This window comes from Lethenteron reissneri, chromosome 28 (genome assembly GCF_015708825.2).
Source record: "Lethenteron reissneri isolate LAM-NWPU_2019-01 chromosome 28, ASM1570882v1, whole genome shotgun sequence".
Taxonomy (NCBI): Eukaryota; Metazoa; Chordata; class Hyperoartia; order Petromyzontiformes; family Petromyzontidae; genus Lethenteron; species Lethenteron reissneri.
The window spans coordinates 2496760-2517951 of NC_083806.1; the positions used below are offsets into that span (position 1 = coordinate 2496760).

At 46.1% G+C, this 21192-nt stretch overlaps 1 protein-coding gene across 3 annotated transcripts in view; it reads right to left on the reverse strand.

The window, feature by feature from the left end:
* The window catches only part of LOC133348773 (membrane-associated phosphatidylinositol transfer protein 2-like), a 31421-nt gene extending 20704 nt beyond the window's left edge, over positions 1-10717 (reverse strand). For 2 of the 3 annotated variants that reach the window (XR_009755831.1, XM_061561759.1), the window contains exons 1-2: positions 10401-10717; positions 3082-3150 (exon numbers count right to left, since the gene is read on the reverse strand). Coding sequence is in view for 1 of the 3 variants with exons in the window: in XM_061561759.1 (XP_061417743.1) it covers positions 3082-3142 (61 nt within the window). In the remaining 2 variants the exon portion in view is untranslated. The remainder of the gene's footprint in view (positions 1-3081; positions 3151-10400) is intronic. The other variant, XM_061561760.1, reaches the window with a different exon arrangement.
* Between the last annotated feature and the right edge of the window lie 10475 nt (positions 10718-21192).

The following is a 21192-nucleotide window of genomic DNA, read 5'->3' on the forward strand; positions in this document are numbered from 1 at the left end:
ACGTCAAAAGCAAGCAGTGCTGCAATGAACAGGACCATTGCCGACGCGTTTATGAATTATTGGCGCAATAAAATGGACAGCTTGTTTTCACTGCACTGCGATTTATAAATCCTCAAAATTAGATGACATAATTAGGGAATGAGCTTTTCAGAATTACATAAGAGTATAGCTCCATTTATTATAATAGTCTAGTATTGGAATGCTAAACAGTAAATTACATGTTTAATTAGGATTTTAAAAAGGATTAATTAAGTATCTGAAGAATTATATTTTGTAAGTGTGTCTATAGGCATTGCTGCAATTGTTGAATCGAAGCTAAACTTTTAAAAGTAATACACATATTAAAGCCTCATAAATTTTGCCAGTCATTGCTATGTTTAATACTTTAAAAAATAATTCATATTGTATAAGTTTCTTGCTACTGAATAGGCCAACGTGAATTTCCGTGTCAAGTTATCATCTGTTGTAACACATGGATTGGAAACACGGACACTGAGAAATAGAAGATAAGAGATGTTGCATACTAGGAATTACACTGCAAAACAGAGAGATGAATACATGGATCAGAGGACAGATGCAAGGATATATGGGTTTTGGCAGGACGCATCACTGGAAGGGATGATGGCTGATGAAAGAGTCTGGTGATGGATGACAGCCAAAGGAGATAACATGCTTGAGAGAACGGGAACCTTGGAGATGGAGTAACGATGTTCCTGCCCAAGATGGCAAAGAAGTTCGGGAGCTAAATCTCAATGTCGAGGTCTGCCAGCCACGAGAGGGTTTCAGGAGAGAGTGTAGTTGTTGCTGTTCCTCCGCTGAAGGAGCCACAGACTGCAGTGGTTTACTATATGGTGCATAGTTCGGGTTGCATAGCCACAATCGCACTTCTGTGGCTTGTCTTTCATATTCCATTCATGAAGGAGATGTGCACATAAGCCTGTTGATGTTCTGATGCGGTTAATGTACACCAGCGTCTTTGATAGAGGAATGTCAAAGCCAGGAGGGTTGCGATGTTTGGATCTCGAATGAGGTGTTTATTCTGGACATCCGCATTGTACCACTCTGTTCGCTTGAGCGTTTATTACAGATTTCGGGGGATCGGGACTTGAGTCTGTGGTGAGGGACAGTGTTGAGGTCTTAGTTGATGGTTGCCGTTGGCAAGAAGACGTGTCAACTACCTTTGTGGATATTTGGTGGTAGAATTATTCGCCAGAACAAGGGAGCCCAGGAATTTGCGTTGGTTTTTCATTGTTACGGTTATGATATACGCATTGCATTATTGAATTGTGCGTGTAGAAGTTTTGTATGCGAGGTTTCGGACCAGGCTGGAGCGCAGTGACTCTACCACTGAGTAGATCAGTGATTGGGTGGCAGTTCACACCACATCAGCTGAGGTGCCCCAAATAATTCCTGCAAAGTTTCTGAGGCAGGGTGATTCTTGATTCGGTGATGGAGCGAAAAGATCCTCTCATGTGCAGAAGCGAGATAGATTGTGGCATCGTGGAACCTTGAGTCATAATAACAACATGTACAGCGTTTCATCCAGCAGTGGATAAATCATGAATGATGATAATAATACATCTAATCTCAATAGTTTGTGGACATTACTCCTGAGCTCACTCTATCAATGTGAATGTACACTTCACATGACGCCCTCATTTATTTTGGAATCTAAGCGTCTGCATTTTCTTCATGTAAATGCAAATCTGCACTCAGTGTAATTGTTCATCCCATTATCCAACTCAATATAATGCAATGTTGCATGTTTTTGTCGATCTTGTGAAGGGGATGCTGACTCGATGGTAAAAGCCAGAGACACACGTTGGTTTAACGCTATCCCATTGGGTTATTGTGAGCAGCAATGCATTCATTCATTCTGCTTGCTATTTAGTATTCATTGTAACTCAGTGGCAATGCATAACTAATGTGGTGACCATACGAGCTCTTTAATGCATTTGCAAGATAATAAAAACCTGTCCTAACTCTCGTTGTAACTGCTGTGACTAATGACACTCATGTGTACTGTGCTGTATTGTATTGCCAACGAACTGTGTTCCTGCATGTTTATGGAATTGCATTTCGTTTTGTTTTACAAAGTTGCTGAGCATAGGCCCAAGTGCTCAAAATGCAAATTTGCCCGCAATAAACAGCCACCGTGAAAGTTCTACACAATCGCTAAGGGTGCAACGCGTTTCCTGAATTGGAGGTTATTCTAAGAGCCTGGGAAAAGGAGACAATGGATGGGACGGGATTGCAGCGTGGAGCAGTGCAAGGAAAACATTAGAAAGATAATTATTGACGTGACCTGCAGTGTGGTGGCTCAACACAGTGTCGACGAACCAACCAGTCTGATAGATCGAGTCCTCACCATGGGGTGGAGGAATCAATAAGTGAAATTCAGGGGCACAATAACCGTGGTAGTATTGAGGTGACTGATCACTGCTGAGCGAGTGACTGGAGTGCATTGATGAGGGCTGGATTCTGGCATTCGGAGAAGGAAGTTCTTGTGTCTACAACTATAGATATGGTTTGCATTGCCAGCCCAGCACTGGGTCATGCCAGCGGAATAACAATGAGAGAAGTTTGCAGCATCTGCTTCAAATGAGCACTAAGGCGGTGCTCATCTCCCGTTTACAGCCCTGTACCAGCGGTGGAAATTCCTTCGGTGAGAATTTCACAGTTCCCATGGTGGAGGCGAGTCTCAGCATGGGTTACATCTTTGAACGTAATAATTAATGCAAAAAATGCAACAATGCTTTATCATCCTACCATTGAAACAAAACAATCTGCATATTATATATATATTTTTATAATCTCAGTTAACCACAATCCATTTTTTTAATCAAGGTAGTATTGCAGTGTACTCGAGCAACAGCTGGGAATAAGATTAGGAAATGCAAAGGCGACAGTTTTTTTGTGTCGTGTACACTTTTAACTAAGCACTGTACGTGTCTGTAATGGTTATGTTTCGTGTCTTCAGTGACCGGTAAAGGTGGCGGCTTGCAGGGAGGAAGGAGGATGCGGCATGCGCTGTCATCCCAGCAACAAAAGTACCGTGCACCCACTCCGTGGTACACCTACCCGGAGCGTCCAGAAACTCCTCATCCGAGCTTGCGTCGGCTTCCTCACTGAGTCTCTGCATCTGTAGCTCTGGAACGGCAAAGACGGCGGACGTCACTGAGTAACGTGACAGAGGAGAAGCCGCTCCTCCGCGTGATGTCAAAACCCACACGGGCCGCTTTATCGCCGCGCAAAGGCAGAGAATGCCGCAGCCTCTACCGTGCCCGCACGCCAAGTGCAGTTTCCATCACGAGGGGCATCATGCATGATGCATGGATATGGTTATTTTTATCTGAGCCCTCTTCCCATACGTAATGTGTTTTAAATCTAACGCTGCCCACAATGCTGCGTGTGGGTGTGTGCACTATCTGCACCGGTTGTGTTTTTTGTTGTCAATATATCCTCACAGCAACATCATTGTAAGCTATCATAAAATCTTGTGTTAGGAATATACAAATGAGTCGAGATCGGGATATTACCTTGCATATTTACATGGGTGAATACCAAAACCACGAATGTAAAAAGAATTACAAGATTCCAGGATTTCACGACAGAAACTGGTTTTCTTTCATGAAATTCGGATTAGTTAAATTCATCACCCAATGTCTGTGCACACGAATGTATTAACACAATTATATATATTTAAAAAATCGTTATCATGTTATTGACATTTGTATGTTGTTTTGATAACGCATATGTAATGACTGAGGATTATGAATCCAGTGCACTGTGCGTTTGCCGCAGTGCGGAGCAGTATTTCTACACTTGTTACTGATTTCTACTTTCACTGACACAATCCTTTAAGTAACCAATGGAATCTTAACTTTGCATTGCATCAAAGAAGTCCCAGTCACAGGTTTACATGTTTAGGGACAGTGCGGAAAGAGAGAGATGGTGTGTGGGTGGAGATAATGAGGGGATAGGGACAGTGCGTGGCCAGGTGGTCACGAGGGATAATTACAGGAGGGAACCATGGGGGGATGTTCGGGATTGGCTGAGACAGTTCGGGAAAGAAGGCGTGGCCGGGGCGGGGCGAGGCCACGCCGGGGGGAATATAAGGCAGAGGCTGAGAGAGCTCGAGGCTGCCCTGGGATCGGGATGGACCGTCTTCACGCCGCCGTTGTCTTCGGGCCGTCGCTGTCTCTGTGTCGTCGCTGTCTCTGTGCCGTCGCTGTCTCTGTGTCGTCGCTCTCTCCATGCGGTTCTTGCTTGGGTGCTGTCCTAGCTCAAGTATCTGTCGTTATCCTAGCCCAAGTATCTGGTGTTATTCTAGCCCAAGTGCTGTATGCTAGTCATAGCTAAGTACTGGAGGATATGAGAGTACGTTATTTGCGTGACGCGCCCTAATAAATAAAGAAGACAGAAGTTGTCCGAGAGTCATTACAACTGGTGTCAGTAGATGTCGAGATACTCAAGAAAGAAGAACCCACGCGTCAGATTCCGATAACCGCGTGGGCGACCATCGCCCACGCCGCAGAGACTGCGTGGTCAACGGCCGCCATTTTCCCGGTGGGGGAGGGGGCGCGATCAGCGGGCGCAATTTTGCGACCAACTGCGGCTCCAGATCCATCCCCGATGGGGCAGCAATGGGCCAATTAAGGAGGCTGCCCCCTGTCAGGGAGTTTGTGGCAGCAAGGGGCGATTGGGCAACCTTTAAACGGCGGTTCGAAGAAGCGTTCTCCTCGGTCAAGTGGACGGAGGATGAGGCCTTGCGGGCCTTACCCACGGCCTTAGATGACGCTCTTGCAGCATTCCGAAATTTTTGCAACGGAGGCAAAGGGAGACCGAGACGCCCCTCGCTTAGCGCAGTGCACTGATGGCGCTGGGGCAGGCGGCATACCCGCGTATGGATCCGGTGGCGATTGACTCTTTAATGATGGAGAAGCTGTTGGGGTTGGCCCAAGAGAAGGGGGTTGTGCTGCCCATTGTCGAAGAGGAGACACAGATATCCCTGTGGATGACCAGATGCCTGCAGGCCCATGAAAATGTAACCTGATGAACCCCGGTGGCAGCGTGGTGGTAGGCCATGCCGACCCGCCGACCCGCCGGGCAGCCAAGAGTGGGCGGCGAACCCTGGTGGAGGAGGAACCGGAGCTGCAGAGGGAGATGGCAGCGGCGATGCAGGGATGACTTTGGTGGCGAGGGGACACCCCGCGACGACCTCGGGGTTGGGTCCCCAGGGGAGACGCGACCCTTCCGCCACGAGTTTAGGTTCCAAGGGGAGAGGTGACCCCTCCACCACAAGGTTAGGTCCCCGGGAGAAGGACGATCTCTCCACCTCACGGACCCTCCATCTCCTGCTTCCGGTGTGGATGACCGGGACATATCACGCGGGGGGTGCCAGAGTGATGTTTAGCCCTCGACGTCCTTCTCGACATCCACCAGCCCGCCGACGATCCCGTCCCAGCCCCAACAGGCAAGTCGCAGCACACCGGACACTTGGCCCGTACCACCACCACCTCACATCCTGATTGTCATGTAATTCATCGGTCAATCTTGCCTCCCCTTCACCCGTTGGGGTACGCGAACAAGGGGGTCAGAATATGGATGGGTGACCAAATTCCTTTACTCAGTGGAGGAAATTGGCGCGTCGAGTGGTAGCAGCTGGGGCAGGGTCATCGGCAATAGTTGGTTCCATTCAGGGGGTAGAGGTGCGGGTCTTGGTTGACACAGGGGCCTCGGCTACCATCATTTCAGACGTTATTTATAATTTGTTGCCCCTAAAAGATCATCGCATTTTTGCCAGTGGAAACGCGTGTGTTGTGGCTAATGGGGGGAGTATGGGCATTTTGGGATGGATAGAGGCATGTGTGAGAATAGGGGAATTAGAAGTGTCATGGCCCATGTTGGTTAAGAAGACGGATTTTTTGGGAAGGATGCCCTTGAAAATTTTAATAGATCAACGCTGTATTGAAATGCCGTTGGGACAGCGTTTGTTATTTCTGAATGCCCCACATGGGAAACCAGTTGCAAATGCCCTGGTTCAGGCCTTGGCAAATAAATATATACAGATTCTGCCAGGTAAGCAAATGTTGATTCCCCTGCGCTACCGAAAACGCCTCCAGTTGGCTGACCCCTTTTGACTCCATCAAACACAGCAACCTGAGGACTCGCGTTAGTGGGGGCTGAGACAATCGTTCGGGGAAACCAGCAACCCTTCCTACAGGTCCTGAATGTGGGCCTGGGAGTGGCTGTGGTTCAGGCAGGGGGAGTGTTGGCTCACGCAATGGCAGCATGCTGCGGGGTTGTTGACTCGGGGGCAGTTGAGGTTGTGGCCGCGATGCAACAGCGAGCGGAGCCAGAGGGGACATGGATGGAGGAATTATGTAAGAAGAACCCTGATTTGTCCCATGCACAGCGGACCAAACTTCGGTCGTTGTTATGGGAGTCCTCCGACGTTTTCAGTGAAGGGAAATTTGATATCGGGCGTTATAATTTGTTGCAACACCACATTGATGCGGGTGATGCTGCTCCTATTTGGCAGAATTCATATCGAATGAGTCCTGTTGAAAAGGAACATGTACACCAGGCGGGAAGGGAAATGTTGGCCGCGGACATAATTTCATCTTCAATCAGCCCCTGGGGAGAACCCCATGTTATTCGTTAAACAATATGGCAGCCTGCGCTTTTGCGTTGACTTCCGCAGATTGAATAAGGTTTCGGTGGCAGGTGCATACTCGCTGCCACGTATGAATGATTCCCTGGACGCGTTGGCGGGCGCTGGTTTTTTTCCACTCTGAACCTACTGTCGGGATTTTGGCAACTCCCCTTAGACAAATCGTCCAAGCCTAAAACGGCGTTCCGCACACTCCAGGGACTGTTCCAGTTTAATTGCCTCCCTATGGGATTACATTCAGCCCCGGCTTTATGGAATTGATGTTGGCAGGATTACAATGGGACTCTTGTCTTATTTATTTGGATGACATCATCTTTGGTCGACCATTCGATGAGCATTTGAAGCGGTTGCGGACGGTGCTCTCTAGGGTATGGGCGGCGAACCCTAAGTTAAAATCTGCTAAGTGCCATTTGTTGCAGACTTCCGTGCAGTATTTGGGTCATATTGTCAGTGCGAAGGGTATCGCGACAGATCCGGATAAGACTGCGTGTGTGTGTGATTGACCAACCCCTAAATCGATAGGCGAGGTGCGCAGTTTTGTAGGCTTTGCATCGTACTACTGGAGGTTTGTTCCGCAGTTTGCGACGATTGCTAAACCCTTGCATACCTTGAAGGGTAAGAACCAAGAGGAGGAGGCCGTGTTCGCTGCATTGCGCGATTGCCTTTCCAACGTGCCTCCTCTTGACTATCCGGACTTTTCCCTGCCGTTCATACTGGATACGAACGCTAGTGACATGGGTGTAGGAGCTGTCCTGTCCCAGGTTAAGAACGGGGTGGAAAGGGTAATTGCATATGGAAGCCACGTCCTATCACCCGCGGAACAGCGTTATTGTGTCACCCGTAGAGAATTGTTGGCTATAGTGTACTTTGTCCAACAGTACAGGCCATACCTTTATGGCAGATAATTTGTGGTCCGTACGGATTACGCAGCCCTCCAGTTCTCCTCTGGCCAGCTCTCTCAGTGGTTAGAAATACTCCAAGAGTATTCCTTCCGCGTGGTTTACCGCCGGGGTGTGAGGCACTGTAATGCCGATGCGTTGTCGCGCTTGCCATTAAATGACCTTTGTGCATGCTCGTCAGGTGCGGGCCGGTGCAGATTGCTTGGGGGAGGGTCAACTGGGGTCGTAGTGGCCTCAGGTGACCCGCCACTCGCCGTAGTAGACGCACATAAGGACGACATGCTGGGCCTCACGCGGGCAAAATGGGGCAAGTTGCGAATGGAGGATGTCTCCCTCTTGAACTTACGACGCCGCGTGGACCTTGATCAGAATAAACCCTGCTGTAAGGGGATCTCCCGGTTTGTTGCTTATGCGGTGGCATGAGGTTTCGGGCAGATTATGTATCATAGTCCCCAGAGGCCTGCGAGGCAGGTTGACGCGGGCAGTGCACGCTGACAAGCTGATGCAACTTGGGCACTGGAAAACCTTGCTCACAGTGCAAAGAGATTTATATTGGTTAGGGATGTCTAATGATGTCTTCCATTTCATTAAAGGTTGCACTGATTGTGCGTGTCGCAAGCTACCAGCGAAAAAAATTGAACCCCCTGCATTAACGAATTGGTCGCGCTCGATATCCTGGGGCCCTTTCCGACTACGCAAAAGGGAAATAAATGTATCCTTGTTGGGGTTGAGTATTTTTCTCGGTGGCCAATGGCCTGGCCATTGCCCGACCAAACAGCTGTATCCATAGCCGATGCATTTTTGCACGGCTATGTGATGCATAAGGGGGCTCATGAGCAGCTTCTCACAGACCAAGGCCGAAATTTCCCCTCAAAGCTGCTTCGGGAAGTGTGCGATGTATTGGGCACAAAGAAGTTCAGAACATCACCATACCATCCCCAAATGGATGGTGTGCTGGAACGTCTGCACCGGACCCTAACATCTATGCTGTGTCAAGTCGTTAACGAGGCACAAACGGACTGGGATTTCCATGTCCCGGGTATTTTGGCAGCGTACAGGGTGGCCCCACACACCTCATGTATGGCCGGGAGAACGAAGCCCCTATTGAGGTGCAATTAGGGTTGGCCTTGGGGAAGAAGGGAGCGGCCATGCCCACCTCCTTGAAGATCACGCTACGTCGTGTCTCGGAAGCTCGTGAAGCGGCCAGAGAAAACGCATAGTACAGACTAAATCAGCTCATGCGCAGGTGTCGGATGGATGTTGCATCGCAAGATCGCGAGAGGCTGGAACGACTTGGGGAGGCCTTCGTTCAACAGTGGATTGAGCACAGCTGATAATGATGGTTAATCCATTCTCACATTATAATTGACAACCCTACTTTACCAAGCTGGTCAGGACAGGTTGGTGAAGGGGGTGCCCAGGTCCGGTTCAAATTTCACTCAACACTGATGTTAGCCGAACCTAGGTTGCTGGGATTATAACATGGTGCGCTAACCACTGCGCCACCACTCCACCCCACATATTAGATTTAGTATTATTTCTCATTCAAAATTATAATACTTTCAAACGAACGAAGCAATTGAAATAATACAGGAATGGGGGTCTCTTTCTCATGAATATCCAGGGTTAGTAAAACGGGAATAGAATAAACTCGCTCCAAAGCACATGTCATTACAACTGGCAATAATTAGGAGACTTACACTCTTACACTGTAAACATGGACTGCAAGGTAGTCATCGCCACATGTGGATGTCACTGAACATAGTTGTGATGCGTACACATTATCCGTGCTGGTCATGCTCCTGGAGGGTTAATTATTTTGAGGTTTTCCATGCAGATGTGATAAGATCAGCAACACAACGCCATCAATCCCTACTTGTAGTGTGTGCGTGTAGCCTTCGTGTACAAACATGCTTAATTGTGGACGTTTTTTTATGATGCAAATACTTTGTTCAATTGACGTTCTCTCTTTGTTTCCCACAATGACAAACTGTGCACCAGCCATGCTCTCCACCAACACACGACGTGCATCTGTATTCCACCGCAATACGGAGACTTTCATTCTAGCCACAATTCACGGAAAGGAAACGCAACGCCCTATGAGAATACACAGGTTACATCATTGACTCATTTCTGCCGCAGCCGACTGTGAAACCTGACGTTGAACCCATCCTCGTCGATGACCATCGCTGCTCGTAACGTTTGTGGCGTCGTCGCTTCGTCGATGCAGAATTCCGCTGCACCCCGTCCGCGATTTTTTGTGCGCGTCCCTGTGCGTTGTGGTGCAGCCATGTGCGGCACGCCGAGTGTGCTTTGCTTGAGGTTTTCGTTGTGATATAGATCTTTATATTCATTGCAATATGTGAGTTTCCAATACAATGTGTCGTGCTGTAACACCTCGTTGTACAAGCTTACACGGATTCAACACGTTAGCCATTGAGCAGCTAAAGTCGCCGATTTGAGAAAAAAAAAGTCACGTGTGTAACTTAAAGGTACAAATCGGAGAAAATGTCAAATTTGGCGACGGCGCTGGACGATGACATTCGAGGGATGAGCGATGCAAAATTGCTCCGCAGAAAACCTCGGCGCCCTTCAGCCGCACTCCCCCTGCCCCCGTGGACAGATTGACCGGTCTCACGGAGGGCCATAGACGGCAACATTCTCACGGCGTGACAACTCATTCAAAGATCGTGCCTCGCATAATGTACGCGTGGGTTTATACCAAATTCACAGCAGTTCCCTGTCGCACGGAATTTACAACAAGAAATCCACAACGCATCGATCGATATGTCTTATGTTATACCAACAAAAAATCCAGCGCTTACCTTGCCATAAAATATCGTGTGCGACCAATTACATCCAGCGTCTTTGTTTCCAAGAACAAGCCGAACGAAGAGCTGGGACGGAAATAGGCAGACTTGAGATGCTTGCGACGCCAGAGGACGAGAGAGAGAGAGGGACAATCGCTGCTCAGACTGTCGGGAAATGCTGCGACAGGCGATCCCAACTTGTCAGCAGCGCAGGCTCACCCAGGGAGGCTGCACTTTCTGCTCGGAGCCACTCTCCCACTAGATTCTGGCACATCCCGAGCGCATCGCCAAGGACTGAAGGCTCACGTTTTGTCCGCGAGCTGCTGCGGCTGCTGCTGCTATATTTAACCACTTGTGTTTACCAATGCTGTGTGCATGGCCACGCCACGATTCAGAACCTCCCCCACCACCACCACCACCCGTGCTATAGCATCACGCCCCCACGGGTGATGCCTGTGGGAATGCCACAGGTTTAACTCCTGATCTGATAATGTCACTCACACTGCTCGCATCGCCTCGTGTCACCTGCGTCGTATTTAGAAGAAGTAAAAAAAATGCTACAAAGTAATGGAGAGCGACTCTGTCATGGGCATGTGACCATCAATTGCATGGCTGGGTGCTAATGAAGTTCGCACAGCAGTAAAACATCGTGAACAACATAAACACGTTCTTTATGTCAGTATTCTATAGATCCTGTGCGATATACTTGCAGCGTTGTGTTTTCCTGAAGAGGCCAGTCCAGATGCAATTGTCTTACTTAGAGCAGGATAGACATGATTATGTACGAACATCGTTTAAAATGCGAATGTTTTACTATCACGTACAGTTGAAGGTATTTTAATTGTTTAAAACTAAACAAAGTATACAAAGAGAGAGAGAGAGAGGAAAACAACAGCGACGACACGTACTGTCATGCCAACATCGTTGTGGCCATTTTGTTCGCTTGATCAATCTTTCTGAGCTGTCGCAACTCGTGGATGGCGCTCGTGCACATCTCTCACGTTTGTAAGAAGAAGAAGAAGGAGGAGGGGAGCGACACGTGCAAGGAGCAGAGGGCAAGCAAGGAGAGGCCCTTTACCACGAGTGGTGGCGACAACAGCGAATGGTTCATTAATCATTGAGCTGCATTAACCTGTTGTTGTTTTTTTTCTATTGGATTGTTTTTTTCTCCCCCCCCCACCCCCCACGTTTCCGCAAATACTGCACTCAATCACCTTCAATGTTTTGAGTTTTCTTGCCGTGGACCGACCACCCGTGTTTGGCATGTGACCTGTAGGCATAGGTTGAAATGGAAATAAAAAAATGCAAACCAGTCTTAGTCCCTCGTTCTAAAGTTTAACATTTAAAATGTGTCCAAATGTGCTATGCGCACTGGCATGAGGTCATAGCTGTATGAGCCTTTCCCTTTCCTGTAGTCTGCAATTTCATAGCAGAGTTATCAGCAGCGACATGTTGGCCTCATAAACCCCCTATGGCTAAGAATCCAACAATTTGAAGATCAGAGCAGGGAATACTGATACATGTGACAATATTTTTTTTTCCTTTTGGGTTGCATATAATTATAATTTTAAAGTAATTATTCTTAAGTTGGGTAATTAGGAAATGTACAGGTTCCAGGTCAAAGTTATAGTTTAAATAACAATACAATCATAATCTTTATCTAGTTGAGCCTCAATTGGGTTTGTAATTTTTAAATCGTATCTTTTTAAATACCCAGGTTGCTGATCGTATTACAGCAGGTAATAAGCACTAATCTAAAACGTTCTTTCCTGTACACATCGGTATGTTGCTTTTCATTATCAAATTATATTCACTTCAACAAACGCACTCCAAATCGCTCTCGTTCTCCACTTTTTATCCAACTGAAATGGAAAATGAAACAAAAGCTGCTTACTATGCAAAGCAGCGTGCAGAGATGCATGCTGGGAATTGCACGAAGAGACAGGAAAACGATCACATGGTTCAAAGCACAAAGGGAAATTCGAGAAAAAAAAATTTTGTCCACACACATACTGGGGTTTTTTTTTTAAAGGAAGGTGAACGAGGCTGGTGATGGAATGTCAGCCGGAGGAGAGACGGCGTGACTGACAGGATTATTCCCGCGGAGTTAAAGCCATACAATTAGCTCCTGCGCAGGTTCAAGACGGATTGTGGCATCGTAAGGCATAACGACAACGCGGGGAGCCTTCATCCAGCAGTGGCTAGATCATGGCTGAGGAGGATCACGATCATTCATCAAGCAATTTACATCTTCACGGATATTTTATTTTTAACAAGCCAATGTGTGCTATAAATGTCCATATGATAAGCCACTTTGCTGAGCTATCATTATTTATGGCCAGGTCGCTTCTGAAAAACGAGTTAATACCTCAGTAGGCTTCGTATGGGGATGGTTTAGTTTGAAAAATATGCCTCGGTAATTTATTTGATTAATTGAAGTCTGGTACAGACTCACCTTGCAATTTAGCAATCATGGGAGACTTCACCATTGTAATGATCTCATGTTTACCTTTCTTGTACTTTGCACTACTATCTTGTTTTTGTAACATTCTTACCTGGCCCGACTGGACATCTGTGAAAAAGAGATTTAGAGCTCATCGGATTAATCCAGTAAAAATACAGATTTTCTGATTCTGATGGTCTGTATTAGGTTTTATATTCAGTATATTTAAAGTAAACGTGCGAATCATATTTAGTTTGTGCTGCCTTATTGATATAACACGATAGCTTTATAGAATAAAACCAGTCTTCATATATTTGGGGTATCGCATTTAACTAACATGAGATCATTACAATTGTGAAGTCTCCCATGATTGCTAAATTGCAAGGTGAGTCTGTACCAGACTTCAATAAATCAAATAAATTAACGAGGCATATTTTTCAAATTTCAGTTGCAATGATGATTTCATGAAAATTATAAGTGGTACAATCATCATGACTTCTGCCGATGATTTATACTGGGATGAAAGCAGCTCCACATTTGAAAATGTGAGGTATTCCAATTGTGCTCACATACTGTTAAGGTCAAGTGAAAATGCGTAAAAGAAACCATTGCAAAAGGTCAGTGACTATTATTCCTCATGCAAGCCGGGGGAAATTGATATTTGAAAAAAAGTTATTGTTCGTAACACATGCTGTTATGGTTTACATTCGGCTGGCATCGGGGTCGCCAGCATTCTTTACAGCCGTTCTATTACTGCTACATGCATGCCGGCGTTTTCTGTAGTGCTTAGCTGCAGAAACCCCCTTATTTTCAATGAACGCGACAAATCACAAAAACACCATAAACGCCCACTCCAGTTGCCCTTCCAGCCGCCGCGATGGGTTAACCAGCTCAAGAATGTAAGTGCTGCTGATGGATCTCAGGCCGAAATAGGCATCGTGCTGCACGAGGCCTATAGTTGTTGTCATGTTGGGCATGATGTGTGTACGTCTGCTCACCAACCCATTCGTAACCACCACCACCGTTAGGCGGAGGTGAGATTTTCACGGGTGCGATTTGTCTTAATTGACACTTGTGTAGCCGGGAAGGCCGAGCTCAGTCTCTGAAGGTTTGTTTCCAGGAGGGTCCTATTGAGTGTTGCTGCGTGTAATTCCCATTTAGTGATTTGCAGTTGATTTTTCAGCACTGGGATGTTTGACCAATCCCAGTTATAGTCTTTGGGGGGGGGGGTTAAGAAGTAAGCCGGAGAACAGGGGAATGGCATCCAAACTCCGCACAGAAAGGCGCCAAAATTTGGCAATTAAATCCAGGATCTTCTTCTTGTGGTGCGGATGTCACTATTGCGCAGTCAGTTTTAGTCTGTTGATGGTCGGCGATGTGGCAATCGACTCATCTCGACGAGCTGTACACGATGCACCACCACCGCGGTGTGTACGAGCGTTCAGGGTTTCTGCGAAATCGTCCTCGCTGCGTTTCGACATCGCGGAGTGGCACTGATTTCAGATTGATTGGTACCCCAGTCGCGGAGTTAAGGACACCCCTGGGAAAAATAGTGTCCCAGAAATAAAACATTTAATTGCCTCGGCCATTTAGTATTATTTGGTACCCTGGGGTACCGCCGTAAGGATCATATGAAGTATAAAGTGAACCATGCGATCCGTTGCACTGCACAGCACGATGCCGGCTAACTGGAAGGATGCCCATTCATTTGGAGACACTGTGGATTTCCATCCTGTCATCCTCAACATTTCCCCAATTACAATGCCGCTATCTTTCAGATATTGTCGTTCACGTCGCACGGCAATGCCGTCGTGGCATATAGGATCTGACAACGGGGACAACTAGAACAGTGGGATACTCTGGCAAGCCAGGCCAGGTTGAAGACGATGGTGGCATATTGACTCAAAGACACAACACGGATGACACTGTTTGAAACAACATAAATCACGCGCATTGCCGGGGGCCCGTGTATTGCTATGGAAACGCACTGCACTTACTGTAATAAGGACATTGGTATTCAAGGCACACGCCACGCGAGGAATAAAAAGCTCCCTTGGACTTGGCGGCAATGCAATTAAGGCAGCTTTCGTCGTAGTGCCATTGCCGTCCGTACTCCACACACCGCCGATGCCGAGGGGTTTCAGATATTTTTAGGTGTACCGTTTATTGGGTCTAATCCACTTCAGATGCAACATGTACTCCGCTTTCAAAGATTGCATGGTTATGAGTCAGATTTACAATCAATGGTTCGTGCTGCGTGACACAGCAATGAACAATGAAATGTTTGCCAATGACAACTACAGGTACAATACTGTTGTTAACAAGAGGAGTTTTAATATATCTGTAAGTACAGCATATACCAATAAATATCATGAATGGGTCCAAATCTGTAGTTTTAATAGTTGGCTCAGAATGATGGCACATTTTCGTAAGAATGTAATTTCCTGAAGACGACATGAAAATTATTGAAGACGTCATGGCTTGCGACTGAAGTATAACGGCAGAAAAGTAGGTTGATTGAAAATTTATAAATAATATAAACTTTGGGAGAGAGATTGAACCATGACACGATCGAGATGACATCTTAAAATTAGCGGAGGAATGTTATACGCATATCCATAGCAAAAGAAAGGTATCTAAAAAAATCAAACCGTTTCTCTAATAAAAAAGAGGAAGCTCCACATGCCACAATTGACGAAATCAACGCTGCCCTTTATAGTACACCACAAATATAGGTCTCCTGGACTAGTTAGTGGAACTGGACATCATCAATGAAGTGGGACCAATTGTTGGCACAATTAAAGACTCAATAAATGCTTACACAGAAATTAAATACATCAATCGTTAAACAAAATATTTCAAATAATACACGGTTAATACTTTAACAATGTTACTGGGGATGTATTTTCTTTTTTAAACAGGCATTGGTAATTTTTTTCTGAATTACTGTATTTTAAAAATATTTTATAGTTCGAACTAAATGTTTTAAATCTTAATACTTTATAGGCCAGGCAGTAGACACATTCTCAACTAGCCAAGTGTTAATAAACTAAGCTATGTTAGCTGCAAAATTAATGTTAGACTAATAACCGCAAATGCCAATATTGTCGAGTGTATAAAAAACTATTTGTCATACAGCTCTTTCCTTTACATAAGACTTAAAAAGGCACAGGCACATAAAGACATTCAGGTGAAAATAACCACAGGTTTTGTGCCACAGACTTTTTGTGTCAAAACGCAACATTAAAATGGTGGGAACAACATCGCATGATAAGAAATCTAAATTTTACATGCATATGCTTTAGAAATCAGTGAGAAAATCACACGATGTTCAGAAAAATTAGAAGGCGATTATGCATCTTATGAAATCCATTGCGCCCTTTTCGCTTCTAAGACACTTCATATCACATAATTTTCGGCCTATAAGAGCAAGCTATTTTTGGAACCTGCGTCCAGCACATCAAACATATTGGCCTCACGGACGTGCGATGGACTGTAAAACATCAATGGAACAACTCCATAGCAACACTGTCAAAATACTGTATTTGTTTTAACAGAAATGGAGCGTGCCAAAAACAACAGCATTTCGGTAGCATACTTACACAGATGTTTCCTGTATCTAGGGTGTAGTTTCTGGAGGCAAGGCATCTAATAACATGCACTTTTTGGATTTATCACCAAATACATGTTATTTGTGCTATTGGGAGTCGTGCCATGAGATATCATGCCATATCATGACACCACATAACTACTTCTGCAGTTGCTTCAAATTGGCCTCATACCCAACAATTGAATGATAAGAATTGGTAAAAGGTTCACTCTCAGTAGCACATTCCTGCGGAGGGAGCTGGTAGGAACGTTGGGTTGCTCGGTCAATGGCCAGGGTCAACGGCGGCGTGGTGTATTCCACAAATATGCCCGACTGTGAGGGCGGGCACAAGCCGGCGTGAGTAGGTTAAACGTTGAGTTTTATAAGGGAACCACGGGGTGACCAGCCCCTCCCCACCCAGCCCCACCCTCCACCTCCCAGCCCCACCCTCCCCACCCAGCCCCTTCCCACCCAGCCCCTCCCCACCCTCCCCTCTCCACCCAGCCCCACCCCTCCCATTTTTGGATGCACGACGGACGGACACAATAATCCCCTGTGGGCTGGTGTAACCAGGAGGTTCCTACCAGTAATAATCCAATGTCAGTGGAAGTGTATCAGTAACCATCCTCCATATCAACTAAAATGCCACTGCCAGGCTTCGCAGGTTCACCCATAAACAAAAAATACAACACACCAGTACTCCAATCCCTTCCCGACCAAATCAGTTTCAAGATAGCACTCACCATTTTCAAGATCCTCCATGGACTCACCCCTGCCTACGATTTAACTCTACCTTGCTCAGTTAGGTAGATCATTCTTCCGTGCTGCCAGAACTGTTTAGAATGCCCCCTGTCATATGTGCTGTTAACTCCACGCTCCTGTTCAAATACCAAGGTCAATACATTTTTCCTCTGAATCTTGAGATGAAGTCCAATTTAAAGGTTGTATGAAATCCACATTGTAATGCATAGCAAAAACAGGATTGTATCCGCAGTATTGTACAAATAAAAACTGATTTTTTTTAAAGCACAATCAAATCTGGCGATTTAGGTGGTGAATGTTTTATTTGTGCTTGTAGGCTGCATATTACACTAGTGCGTGTTTACATTTTTCCAATTAATAATGTGCATTTAATGTTAAAACCGTGGGACAAGGTCGCCACCTACTGGACGGACTGGAATACGGCTTCGTTGAACATAACATCGTGATTTGAAGCTTTCGTGACTGCAGGAATACATACCCTCTGGTTCTTTCGGTCAAGTCACGTAGATAAAAGAAATAATAAAAAGAACACGACGTTTCGGTGGCAACACAAGCGTCCGTCATCAGGTGAGAAAGAATTATCTGCTGTTGTGGCTTTATATAGGCACGGGAGGAAAGGGGGTTTTTGCAGAGTCGTGGCTGCAGGAGTTCACGACTCATGGACATGCTGATTTCTCCAGCCCCCACCCGTCCCTGCACGCGACAACCCTCGTCCCTCTCCCCCCGTGAACTCCTGCAGCCACGACTCTACAAACCCCCCCCGTGCCTATGTAAAGCCACAGCAGCTGATCTTTTTTTCTCACCTGATGACGGACGCTTGTGTTGCCACCGAAACGTCGTGCTATTTTATTATTTTTTCTATCTACGTGACGTTACCGAAAGAACCAGAGAGTATAAACATTCAATGTTACATATCAAGTGTATGTGGTTGTTATTCACATTTGTTTAAATGTCAGTGCTGCTTTCAACACTTGTTTAAATCGATTGTTTGGCGATGCTGCGTTGGCAGCGGTGCACAATGCACACAAAAACCTCAAAAAACATTCTCGATCCTCCCCCCTGGAGACCATTCAATTAAAAAAAATAGTTGCACGGTACAATACCTACGTTGAAAGCGATACCTCACTGGATTGACCCAGGTGGCCTCAGGGAACGACTGAAACATCGGAGCACGCATTCTCCTCCTGCTCGGACAGGGGGGAATTCTACGCCACCATCACTGAACACTTAAACAACTTCAACTTCTATTCATCCCCGTGAATCGAAGTTGACACTCCTGTGGCATTAGACCTCAGGGTATATCTCATTACCAGCATGCTCTATCTACATACAAACGTTCTATGCTGAGTGCAAGGAAATTCCATGCCCCTCCCCCCCATCACTTGTGCCCTGTAACAACCTTGACCAGCTAGCCTCCCTCAATCACCTTGGACGCAAAACTTAAACGATGGGATCCCCTTGCCCTCACTTCAGGCCAATTCAACTCCAGCATCTCTCCCACTTCAGTAAAACATTTTCTTCCTGTGGTTGTCACACCTGATGATGATTGCTTGTGTTGCAATCGAAACGTCGTGATTTAATTTATTTACTTAGATATTTTTCACCTACGTGACTTTACCGAAAGAACCAAAGAGTATGGATCCTTGCAGTCACGAAAACTTCAAATCTAGAACAATCCAATAAGCCCCAAAAATGCCCCCCAGACGCCAAGCGGACGGGATCCTCTCGGCTGCCACACGGGCAACTCCCGGCCCCCTTTTCAGCCACATCCCCCCCTCTCTCCAGCGAGTTTATATCCACAAAGTCACAAGACCAATCCTTTGTGAGATGCCCACAAGAGACTCTGAAACAAAGTACGCGTGTAATATGTAATTCAAGAAATTATAAATATATATTGTTGGAAATGTACGATGCTTTGAAAAATGTGAATAAATACTTTTTTTAAACTTAATACATCAGAATAAAAATACTTATTTATACTGGAGGAATCCGATGAGCGACAAAGCTCGTTTTCACAGATGTCCAGTACAAGAAACAGTATTTATTTCTAGATTTGAAGCTTTCGTGACTGCAAGGATTCATATTCTTAGGTTTTTTCGGTAAAGTCACGTAGGTAAAAAATTAAAATTAATAAAAGTAAAATAAAAATAAAATAAAAATCACGACGTTTCGGAGGCAACACAAGCTTCCGTCTTCAGGTGGAACCGTCACAGCACGTCACAGCTATCGTGCTGTGACGGTTCCATCTGAAGACGGAAGCTTGTGTTGCCTCCGAAACGTCGTGATTTTTATTTTATTTTTATTTTACTTTTATAAATTTTAATTTTTTACCTACGTGACTTTACCGAAAAAAACTAAGAATAAGAAACAGTATACAACACCCATAATAGAGTTTTTTTGGGTTATATCACGTAAATATTTAAATGTGTCGTTAAACCCGCCACCGCCCGACACAACCGACTAGTAAGGGTTGTCACGTAAACAGAACATGCCAATTCGTCACTAGTACAGCACTAGTGTGTAGTAGTGGTGTATAGTGTAGTGTACAGTAGTCTAGTGTATAGTGTAATGTATAGTAGTGTATAGTAGTGCAGTGTATAGTGTAGTGTATAGTAGTGTATAGTGTAGAGTATAGTAGTGTAGTGTATAGTGCAGTGTATAGGAGTGTAGTGTATAGTGTAGTATACTAATACAGCAACACCGGTGTGTTGGAAAGCCAAACCACATTTACAATCTGAGTACGACGTTTCGCCGGTAATCACAACCAGCTTTATCAGGCGACAGCCAGATTTATGGAGAAGTCCACCTGTTCCGTTCCTTATATAGAGGCGTGGATGTGGTGGCCACAATTGTGCCCTCTTTTTGCGCAAAGTAGGGGAGGGGGATTAATAAGTCAACGTACATGATGCATGCACATTATGCGAGCCCATTGATCTTGTCCTTCCTCTCCTATAAAACGTACAAGAAAGGTAAACAAATCACCCAAACACAAACAAATACAACTAAACCATCCCCATCCGACCAGGCAAAGCCCACTGAGGTATTAACTAACTTTTTAAGAAGCGACCTGGTCACAAATTATCGCTCAACAAAGTGGCTCGTCATTTTGACATTTATAGCAGCAAATTCATCTAAATAACCTCAAATGTGGAGGGAAACCCCGAAAGACCAGGAGAAACAAAAATAACACTACCCTAAAATAAATAATCTGCGCAATAACCCTTCTTCGAGTGTATAAGTCCTGTCACTATTGTTTACAAGTGTCAGTGCTTAACACATTCCTGCGGAGGGAGCTGGTAGGAACGTTGGGTTGCTCGGTCAATGGCCAGGGTCAACAGCGGCGTGGTGTATTCCGCAAATATGCCGAACTGTGAGGGCGGGCACAAGCCGGCGTGAATAGGTTAAATGTTGAGTTTTATAAGGGCACCACGGGGTGACCAGCCCCTCCCCACCCAGCCCCACCCCTCCCACCCCCCACCCAGCCCCACCCTCCCCACCCAGCCCCTCCCCACCCAGCCCCACCCCTCCCACCCAGCCCCACCCCTCCCACCCCCCACCCAGCCTCACCCAGCCCCTCCCCACCCAGCCCCACCCCTCCCACCCAGCCCCTCCCCACCGTCCCCACCCAGCCCTTCCCCACCCTCCCCACCCAGCCCCTCCCTCCCCACCCAGCCCCTCCCTGCACGACGGACGAACACAATAATCCCATGTGGGCTGGTGGAACCAGTGGGTTCCTACCAGTATAAAGTTACCCAAGATGACCCCATGGCTGCCATTGCCACGCAATCACTTCTTTGCCGTTTCTGTTTGTAAACGACAAGGGGGCGCTGCGGTAACAATGAAATGGGACCGCGACCGAATCACCGATCTTGCTGATGATATTAATCAAATCAAATCACATCGTTACTCGATCCGTGGGGGTCGATTGGCAACGATTCGACACAGCGATTACGATAAGGGAAAATCTTCCATATATGGGCAAATCAGATATGGGTAAAATACTGTATATGGGA